An 11373-nucleotide genomic window follows, 5' to 3' on the forward strand; every position below is an offset into this window, starting at 1 on the left:
ATGCAGTGATCTTCTGCCCGCGAACTGCAGCGGCGAAACGCATACCGCCACACACCATAGTATCACACTCGGGAGAGGGGCAGTCGAACGTGCACCGCTCACCCCGAGCTGCGAGGACACCTGGCGCACTCGCAGCACAGCAAGCACCTGCCTGGGTGAGACGGTTTACACTGGCACATTGACATCGCGTCACCCGAAAGCGTGACCAAGCCCCCTGTCAACGCCCACGATGTCGAGTGCGTCGCTGGTGTCACATATGCCAACGCAAGATCTTGAAAGGTTTGTGACGTCCCGTTAGACTCGAAAGTGTTGCGGACTGATCCACGTTGCCATCTCCTTATAAGAAACAGAGTCGTGAGCGCTGTCCATCAGGATGTGAGTCCAGTAAGCACTGTTTGATGGTTACACAAGCTTCATGTAACACACTTTAGAAAGCAGCGTTTAATGTCACGGTATGAGTTCAATATAAGAGGACATTTGTACAGCCCTCTCTTGTGTGTCTATTTTGCCGGACGAACGACTAATCGACTAGTCCGACTGGTACCCTTTTGGAAAAGGTGCGACTAGACATAGTTCTTGAAGGTGGGAACCTACCCCAGCAGTTGAGCTGTTGCTGGGAGAAATAACCGACAGCACCGCCCGGACCCTCAGTATCTGCCCCCCGGCCTAGCTCTGGGGGCGACGGTTAGGCACCGGGTACCGAGACTGCCTTGGGGCGAGTTAACAACGACCGTAGCGGGCCGGCCCCCGTGGGACGCTGGGGTCCCTGGCAGGCACCGGGTGAGCCGGGGCTGGGACGGTCTCGGGAGGCAGACGGAAACCTCTACGCCTACCCCCCCGGGCATGTCTCTGCGAAGAGCTGAGAACTGCCGCCTGGTCTGGACTAGCTTGGACAGTCCGTTCGAGCACCTGTACGGCAGCTGAACCGAACAACTCCCCCGGCTCCACTGGGACAGCCCGGAGAGTCCTCCTACATGCCTCTGATAGGGGTGACTGTGCCAGCCAAACCTGGCGACGAGTCTGGACGAGAGTGAACATCAGGCGCCCAAGCTCTCTAGACATCAGAGCAAACGCCTGTAGTGAGGCGTCACTGAGGCTGGTAGTTGGATCGCTGTGAGTCTCCTGCGGCAGGGAAGCTGAGAGGGCGAGCATGAGGTGAGAGAGGGAATTGCCTATACCGCCCATGCGCGCCGCAGCATCGTAAGCCTTAGTGAGCAGGTCATCAGTGACCCGACACTGGGGTCGCGGGCACTTGGCCTCCGACCTCAGAGCTTCGTCAGGGGAAACTATGAGGGAAGCAATGGTAGGCTCAACAGCCGGCTGAAGCTGCCATCGAGAACACATCGTCCTCTGGGACCGGCTCAGCCCTGGGTGGGTCGGGTGCAGCCGTATGGTCTGTATGTCCCCTCCTTAGGGAGGCGACAGCCCGTCGCAGCCTTTGGACGGCGAGCGTCTTTCAGCCCGCAGCTCCGATCGAGGCGATCGCAAGGCTACCGGTAGCGATGAGCTAAGTCAAACTTCCCAAAAGCTTCGTTTTGGGTTCTACTCAAAAAGTAGTTACCGACGCAGCGAGAAGATGAAAAGGACTGAACTCGTGACAACACCGGAACTTATGCCTTCCGGGGTCATACGAGGTCACACGTGACTTTGTTGATATAAATATTCGACCAACGCATGCGCGAGACAGAAGATATTCAGTGCTAAAGCACCGCCTCTGGCGGTCAGTAAGGATGAAATAGAAACGTGACATAACATGAATATCGTGACACCTGGCCCCTTTTTTTGTATTCCAATTCAAGCACTGCATACCGTTACTCGAACCACGCTCCGAAGCCTCGGCGCTCTAAATAACATCACTATTTATATCCTTTGAGCCTTCTTTGCTGTCCTAATTTTTCTGATTTAGGGTGATTTCAAGCACTGTTAAACTATTAAATAACACTTCTCCACTAGGTTACCTGCACCAGGGCAGATGCTAATCTAGTTTGTACTTGCCAAACAATTGATTGATTTTTGTTGAAACCCCATTCACACACATTTCCTTATTCTCAAAGAAGCCTTTGTCATTTATCAAAGAGACACTTTCTTAATTAAAGAGGCATGTTTTCACTGTGAAGAAACTTGTAAGATTCACTTTTTTGAAGTAAATATTTTTAGTTTTATGTTGTTGGGAAATGGTTATAAGGGTTCAGTGAATTATAATCTGGGGAATCAGTAGCACCACATATTGTTTGTCTCATTTCAAGGACGTCATCATTGATTGATTACTCATGTTGTAGTCTTGAGATTTTGCTCCAGTTTTGATTTGCTGTGATGGCTTTAGTGTACCTAATTGAAATGTCAATGATCAAAGTGTATTTCAAATAAACTGGAAAAGTACAGGAAACCATCCAACACCAAGTATTGATGTAAATGAGACTAAGCCATCAAAATAACCATTAGAGGTAAAGCTGTGATGTTTGGAGTGAACTTTTCAGATGATATGATCACAGAACTGTTTGTTAGAAGCACCTCAGCCGTCAGAGCATATCAGAGCTGGATGTATGTCACGACGTCCAGCGGCCTGCAGCTGTTGGTTTTACCCGCTGAGAATGTCATGTACCATGTGACTGGCAGAACAGAGCCCACTTCGCAACACATAGAGTAAAGGATATGCCAAGTATCATGTATGGTTAGTTTACCATACACTCAGACATGCAATAAATATAGCAAAGGACGGCCATATCCTAGCTGCTGAAAACTTTTATGGTACAAGCATCAGAAGTAAAAGTGACACAACTGAGTCAACATGAACACTCCCAGCACTCAACACTGAGATGTAATGGGATGGAAAGCTGCCTTTCATGCACTGCTATCCAGGCCACTGCCTTTGCAGCCTGTGGTAGAGTGCCAGTAACTGTACTTTATCTGAACAGGCAGAACACATAGAGAGCCTGTTTCTCCCTGCAGTGGCATGTGTTTCTCACCTGATCCCTGCATGCTCTTTTCCAAACTGCAGACACCACAGCTATTTGAATAACGTAACTTTTTAGACATTCACAAGGGTTCCTTTCACTGGTGAAAATCAAATTGGTTTGGTTTATTTTTAAGGATGCCAGAGGAAAAACCCCATTTTGACCTACAAAATGGCAGCTTTCAGGGAGAGAGAATAAAAACATCTTCAGGACAATACATTTACAATTTGGATTGATGAAATAATCATTTCAGACTAATGAGGTTGGAGATTCTCAAAAAAGTATTATAGGCAACTGCCTGGGCCTCAAACTAAAAGGGCCCCTGTTAGCACATGTGTAGGCTACTGCTGATTAGTTTTTATCTACATTAATGCATGACATTTAATGAATTAACAATTTGTTTAAAGTTAACCTATCATGCTATATTTGAATAATATATTGTAGGACCATACCTATATAAAACATGTCTGCAAAGTCTTTTTTTCAAAATACCAAACAGACACATTTTAGCCATGCCTCATTTCGCTCTATTTGCTCTTTTTTAGCCCTGTTTTTGCAAGGGCTGATTCTGTGAGAAGTCTTCTTCGCTTTTGTGGCAGACTACAGCGCCACCTACAGGCCTGGCATATTTAACACAGCGTCTCCAGCGCTTTCGAACAGCAATGGCTGTCTCCTCCTGATAGGTGGAGAGTTGCCCATATGGCGGAGCTCCTCATTCCTGACGTCAGAGATATTTCAAATCTGTATCAGTCTGTATCAGAGATCCGTTGCAGCCCCGTTTTTAGAGATTTGGGTATGGAGGAAAAGAGAGAGGGTTGTGTTTTCTGACACTTGGTGAGTTCCCTGACGCACCGGGGACACATACTCATGTATAAAAGACGTACAAAAGTGCATTTTGCATGATAGGTCCCCTTTAAGTAACTAAATGCATTTACTCAAAAAATGCAATATCATAATAAGTTCTTATTTCACCATGCCATCATCATCATCATAGGCTCAACACTTGAGTTAGCCTGGGCCTACTGCTACAACTACAACTTCTGTACTATTACTATTAATAACAATATCAATTAAAACACACTATTTAAAACGTATTAAATATTGAATAAAGCCCTTTCAATAAGGGATTTTCCATTTGATGAAGGTGTGTTGAGCAAATAATTGCAATTACATCACAATTCATGTAAACTCAAAATAAGGCAAAATAAAGTTTTCCTCCTGAGGTTATGTCTCATCTGTTGTGACATAGCTGCAAGTCTAGGGTTTGAACAGCTTTAATAAACCTTAACCTGCCTTCAGAGAGAAGCTGGAGTCTGTGGTGCAGTTTCATTATTTATGAATAAAGAGACAGACTAAACGCTTGAGGTCCTGGGGGGATTAGACGCTGATGGCTGTAATCCGTTTGGAGCGCGTGTGGGGAGTGGGAGGAGCTTTAGGACACGGTAGGTGTAGAATTGAGTAGGATTTTCCCTCGTGGAGTAGCAGCTGGACGCATGCGCCCCCCTCCCTCCTACAGTGTCTCCATCCACAGTGCAGGAGCAGAGAATTCTCTCTTTACCTGCTTAAAGGCGCCGCCGGTTGTGTGAACAGCCAACCTGCTCACGGGACAGGGAAATGTTTCTCCTGGAAAGTTTAAAAAAGCTGAAATACACGACAGTGCAGGAGTCAGAAGTAAAGGATTAGAGAGGAGAAGAGTCCTTGGATGTAAAGCGGGCAATAAGAGAGAGGATTATAGCGAGGAATCAGAGCGAGTGTTGTTGTCAAAGATGCGGAAACAACAGCAAAAACAATCCGGATTTTGATCCACTTTGGATATTTACTCGCGCTGGCAGCAGCATGCCTTGGCTCAGGAGAAGGGTGAAAATGTCCAGATTTGGAGTGACACCCAAACACCCTGAAGTTTTCTGTCTGTTGGGACTATTTATGTGCTATGCATCGGCTGGTTTTTACACCATTCCGCGGAACTAACGGGTTTGGTTTGGACCTGAGTCATCATGTCAAAAGTAATTCAAAAGAAAAACCACTGGATCACTAAAGTGAATGACTGCCTGGTTATCCGGGGCGCTTGCGGGGAGCTGAATGTGGATCTGTGCGGCGGGGCAGAGCATGGAGAGTTTGCGTACATCGGGCAAGTTAGGGAGGATGCTGTGGTGTACCAGGACGGTAAACTCTGTGAGGGGGAGCTGCTCCTGGAGGTGGAGGGGCTGCCTGTGTCTGGATTACCCCTATATGACATTTTAAATGTGATTAAGTTCTGCAAAGATCCAGTCAGGTTGAAAACTGTGCGTCAAGGTAAGTTAAATGGGAAATAAAGCTGATTAAGTGAACTGTAACTGTCAGCAGTAATGCATGCATGGGAAATGAACACTCATGCACAGAGTCCCAGTGGAAGTTGTTTCATACTTCCATATGGAAAAGCAAATAAGCACATAACAAAATGGTGATGCGTGTGAAGTATAGGACAGAGTGCCTGCTGCATGCTTGCTGCTCATCTTCTCTTCCACAGCAGGCAGCCTGGAGTTTTCACCAGGCTTTGACATGAAGCCGGCCTGACAGTCTTCCTGCCCTCATTTTGTCTAACATTGCTAAAGCCACTCTGGGTCAGACCTGCGGGGTCACAGATTAGGCCATTTACAGAGACTGCAAGCTGCAGAGTTTCATCTGCACACCCAACACTAACAGCACACACCTTTTACTGCCAGCTCCTTGACATGTGGGCTTTTGACCTGTCTTTCACAGGCCACAGTCACATGATGTGGCTTGTTGTTTTGTCTGTTGATGGTGACATCCCATCTGAAGCGACATTTTGAATAGTGTTCCATCCCATCCCACTTCACAAAGGCCAAGGTGACATATTCATAAATCTTGTTTTTCTCCAGTCAAAAGTTCAAAACCCAAAGATATTCAGTTTACTATGATGTATGAAAACATGAAGAAGCACATCTTATCCATTTGAGAATCCAGTACTTCAAAATATAGACAAATTATTTGTATGTCAACCAAGGTATTGATGAATCAACTTATTGTTCCATCTCCACGTCTTCCTGTGAAGTAATGTTGTTTGTTAACTGAGTGCTTTGTTTGAGAGAGTGAGACACTACTCATGTGCAGCTGAGGTTATTTCTGGAAGTGCTCCCTGCGTGTTAGATGATGTTGACCCATTGCCCCATGGTCTGCTGCATCTGCATCTGTCTGAGAGACAGCTAGAGGGATACAGCTAGAGGGATACAGCTTCTGACTCAAACTTTTGTTATACTCTGAATGTTTGTTGTTGTTTGTCCTGTGGGCCAAATTCTGGATATTCTGTAATGAGTGAAATTTGAAATATATATTTTTCACGTTTCAAATTGGATTCATTTGTATATTTCCCCTGAAGTCTGTCTTTTCCAAACAAACTTGCTTCCTCTCCCCTCACTTACACTCTCACACAATATTTGACAAAGCTCGCTGTCCTTCGTCTCTTGGGAAATCATTAACTGTGTTATCTAACAGCGGTTTAGTTTCAGTGTAGCATCATTGCATTTCTATTGCACTGTATGTCTATTTGTTACTGCACAGTGAATGCTTGACCTCTGGATCTGAAATCTCGACCCCTGTGACAAGAGCTCAGCACTAACGCGGCTTTGTGTTTGTAGAACAGGGGATTGTTTGACATACGATTGGACCACGCTTGCATTATGGGAGATTTTTAATATCCACAAACAGTTTTCTAATTATTTTAAACTCCTATGGACTACACTTCGTTCTTGTAAATGCTTTAACACCCCTACTGTAGACATCCTGGGCCTTCTTCGTTGGTTGTTCATTAGTTTCTCACATAAGTCAGCAGATTCTCCTAGGCTGTAATTAAAGGAGGGGGATATTCTTCTATATATCTGAGGAGCTCACAGGACCTCCATTGTACCTCACAGTCTTTTGGGCTTCCATGCAGAACTGGCCAGGAATGGATCTGATCTCTCTGCTCTCTTCTTAGGGTCACATTTCAGGAGGCCACAACCCCTCAGTACTGTGGATGTAAACTTTATCAGTGTGTGCAGGCAGGGATGTTGTCGCTGCAGTATACTACAGCCCCACAGGTGTGTTGCTCCCACTGAGGAATGCAGAAAGAAAAAACACCTGAATAAAGTCTGGGCATTCCTGCGGTCATAAGGTGCAAGATTACATTTCAGTGGTTTTCAGTCTGGGTTTTTATTAAATCCAAGTGTAAATAACCCTTCAACTGGAGGAATGACAAACATGTGGGAGATCTGGTTATACACTAAGTTTACACAACAAACGATACAGTGTTAAAGTTGGGACCTGCTTTTGATTTGAGTTTAACAGAGATACAATGACTTGTGGATGACTTCCAACTCATTGATTAGTTGATCGACTGAGAGTAGCTTTTCATGGAAAAATTACTGAAAATGCCGTTTCCATCCACTCAGATATGAAGATTTACTCATTTTCTCTGTTTTACATAGTATCAAACTAAATATCTCAGGGTTTGGGACCAGCAAAATACAAAATTGAAAGACATACCCTGAGGCTTAGAGAAACTGGGATGGACATTTTTCAATAGTTTACAATACAATTAATCTAAAATCTAAAAGAAAATACTGAGTAGCTATTTCATGAAAATGTAAGAGTTTGAGCTCAAACAAAATAAGAACATAGCCTAAAGGTTCTGTACAATACATTAGAATAATGTAATACTCTCTCTGTTTGTACTGAAGTGCTCCAGCCCAGCTTCAGTTACCTGTGCTCCTGATGTATCGCCTGTTCTTATACACTTTTATTGTCTTGGTTTTACTTGAGAGGAAAAACTAAAACATAACATAGTTAATGTCACTTGCTAACGTTTATTGTCTATAGAATTTCAGCATGCACCTGTCACTTGCATTATCTTTAATACATAATGTCCCTCCCTGTGTTTGAAACTCTCTGGCTTATTCAAGCTGCAATAAATACTCACTAAGTACACATGAAATGCAAACACAGTCAACAACCAGGCATCATATTCTCCTTTTTCTTCGTCAATGGGGTGGGTTCACTGAAAAGGAAAATCATTATTTGTATATTGTTTACAGAGGCCTGGTGAATGATGAATACATTTATTTTCTGGCATTTTTTAAGGTTAAAGTACAAAGCGTGAGGACTTACTCACAGATCAAGACTTTGACCCACCAGTGTAGCTTTTTTTATGTTATCTTCAGTTGAATCTAGCTCAAAGGTGAAACGTTTTGTCTTTTAGCTGTATTTGAATGATCATCTGATAACAGGGGTGTCCCTGCTAAGGTGCAAAGGTTGTGCATCAGGTAAAATAAGGTTATTGACATATGACATTTGTTTGTTGAGCAAATTATAGTATATGCATTTGAAACCAAAATAAGTCAAAAACAGCTGTGAACAACAATGTGTTTTACAACTTGGACATTCTTCTGGGCATTTTAGTTTTTACACCCTAAAACCCCTCCAGCACCTAAACAGTCCGGGGGTTTGCGGCGCTCTGATCATGGGTGAGTTTGGCCGGCTGTCTCTCTGAACTCTAGGACAAATGGCCTCTGGTCGCTTCAGGTCTCGCCTCCACTTGAACAAAGCCAGAGAGGATCAGGGCCGCCTGCTGGATGCCAGGCATTCCTGAGAGGTGGGGCCAGGAGTTCACCAGGATAAAACATCTAGAGTTTATACTTCAAACTCTCCTTTAGTTCCTGTTTCACGCCTACTCTCAGTTCACTTCTTGCTTTCACTCGTCACCCTGATCATGACTGGGCGGCATGGTGGTATAGTGATTATCTAGTCCATATGTTTAAACATTTAAACCTTCAGCATACTAAGCATTTGTTCTGCTAAAGTATCCTTGAGCAAAACTCAGAGAGCAACTCCAGGGTCACTAATAGCTGACCCTACATATGGCCCAAGTTATTGCATCACAATTTGGTTGTCCTGTAGGCAAGGAAAGACAGTGAGAGTCAAACCAAAGTATGAATTCTACTCTTTCTTAAATTAAATAGAAACCATCCTCCACAGTTAAGCACATATTAGAAGTTGAGCACATAAAGATGAATAGTTGTTATAAAGCGCTGGAAATACAGCATTTATTATTGATTCATGTGTTTGTGTGAAGAACGGTGCACACAGATCTGACGTTTCCATCCGCTGCTATTTTAAGACTCTTCGGTGGAGTTTGAGTGAAGTTTAAGTCACATGCTTCATGTACATCATGATTTATTTATTAAGTATCTTCCATAGCACATTGTAGCACTTTGTTTTAATCGGCATACCAACCTTTCCACTTAAGGCAAGTGCAAAAACTTATTTGTCATATTTTTTGTCTCAAAAAATTGAAAGTGCACATTAAAACAGAGGTTTTATACACACTTATTGTTTTTTTCTCCATAATTACAGATAAGGAGAAGGGCTTAGTGGCATCATCTGTTTCTCTTTCATTTGTCCAGATGTTGTGAAAGTGAATAACCCGACTCTGAAAATAAATAAATACACAAATATTTAACTACATCTTACAACTGACTCTGTTATGTAAAGATTGCACTAAGTTGTGTCACTGACATTGTGTCTCGGTGCACGGTTAAGAAGGCTTACACACATCCAGAGGATGTGACAGCTTTGTCGACACAGATCTCTTCTGTAGTGTACTTGTCCCTGATGCAAGTCCCTTATATTTTCTTAAGTAGTGAGACTTTGTCAGTCTTGATTTAGTGCAGTCGACTGCATAAGTATATCCCTGAAAGGCTTGTCAACGGTTTGTGACATGAATGCTGCAGCTCTCTCCCCTCCTTGTCTCTGAACGCTATGCTTTCTCCTTTTCCTTCCACGTCCAACATCCATTTATGAGCTGTGTCGTTGTTTGTTTGCCGTCAAAAGTATAAGCTCTTTGTTTTGATTAGCATGTTATTATCTTTTTAGAAATGTCAATCTTGTATGGCACGAACAGTTACACAGAAGGGAGATTATCATTGTGATAAACTCTGGTGTGGATGTCTTCAAAGGAACTGTTGAAATAGTGCTGTTTGCCTTTGTTGCATTCATTATTTATTTAAATCCACTTTTATTCTTAATGGATTGAATTGCAAGTGGTGCTAACAATGGCAGCATACTAGCGAAGGAGAAGTAACACACACTACCAGACTGTGTCATTTAAGCTTGAAAAAACGGCTGTAATTCAGAGGCTTTGCCTCAGGTGTTGTAAGAATGAGGTTGGAGCGCCGACCAGGTCTACGGGATACAAGGGAAAATGACTGCTGTGGACACAGATCTCCAGCAGGCATTCATTGTAAATAATCATTCCACTCAGTTAACTGTATATAACAACGTTTTATGCTCTTTACTCTTTTGAGACTAACATAGAATCAAAGATAAAACTCACTCGCTCGCACATAAACAAACACAATTTATTTGTGTTTAAGTTAGTGTCAGATTTTGGTTTGATTGCCTATTTTACGTCATACAGTATGTGAAGAAAAAGCTTAAATGTGTTTAATATCCCCAGCTGTAAAGGACTGGTTCAGTCGATAAAGGAGAGTATATCGATGCCTGTGCAGTCGGTCCATCAGAAGGTGAGGTCATTCACTGCATGCCAGTTATATTATGAGTGAAAGCATGGAGAGCCCTCAGGGTTTCTACATTTCAGAGAATGTCTTTTGTGTAGCTTGCCTGCATCGTGTTTCACCTCTAACAGTCATACTTGGATGGATACCATGAAAAGTTAGAGAAGCTGCATGATCAAAGATAGACCTCTTAAAAACACAATACTCCAGATCTGATTGTTAAGCATAATGAACGTCGAATTCATGGACAATAGGAGCTGGCGTTATGAGACCTGCTCAGGCAGTCTCATCTGTGTTTGGCTTTTTATTGCTTTGTTGTGTTTAAAAAACTGTGACGGATAGAAGTTGCTAAAGTACAAAGAGGAAAAGAAAAGATCTTTCTAATATGCCCTCCAGTTAATGTTTTGTTTTATTTAACACTTCTCAGCTCTCAGGTAGCACAACCAGCTTAATAAAACAAACAAACAAACAAACAGAAGAATAAAATGATCAAAATGATTATCAATAATTATCTATATAATTATCAATCATTCCAAAGAATATGCTTGACCCGCCAAACTAAGGGACAGGCGTGGGTCAGGTTTAATCAAGAAGAAGAAGAATATATAAACAAAGAAGAAAAAAAGATTTGACTGAAAACCGTATTCTGCAATACTTGTACAAAAAACGATTCTAATTATGCGTTTTTTATCGGAAGAAGTTGCAATAGTGTTTCTCTTGATCGACTAATCAATAAATCCTCAAATGTTTGTTTGCAGCTCTAAATTGAACTTCTCTCTGTAGATATACTGTATTTACTCATTTCTAACACCATACAGTGTTGACAACCAAGGGCAACGATAACAATGCCTTCCAGGATAAATTGTCTAAAA

General features: G+C 42.8%; 1 protein-coding gene across 9 annotated transcripts in view; it reads left to right on the plus strand.

Moving 5' to 3' along the window:
- Window positions 1-4632: 4632 nt before the first annotated feature.
- The window catches only part of LOC104953754 (membrane-associated guanylate kinase, WW and PDZ domain-containing protein 1), a 100078-nt gene continuing 93337 nt past the window's right edge, over window positions 4633-11373 (plus strand). For 2 of the 9 annotated variants that reach the window (XM_010780754.1, XM_010780756.1), the window contains exon 1: window positions 4633-5246. In XM_010780754.1, the coding sequence (XP_010779056.1) occupies window positions 4949-5246 (298 nt within the window). In that variant the 5' untranslated portion in view covers window positions 4633-4948. The remainder of the gene's footprint in view (window positions 5247-11373) is intronic. The other 7 variants (XM_010780747.1, XM_010780749.1, XM_010780751.1 and 4 more) reach the window with 5 other exon arrangements.

The sequence above is a fragment of the Notothenia coriiceps genome, unplaced genomic scaffold (assembly GCF_000735185.1).
Source record: "Notothenia coriiceps isolate Sejong01 unplaced genomic scaffold, NC01 NC01_scaffold00022153, whole genome shotgun sequence".
Classification (NCBI taxonomy): Eukaryota; Metazoa; Chordata; class Actinopteri; order Perciformes; family Nototheniidae; genus Notothenia; species Notothenia coriiceps.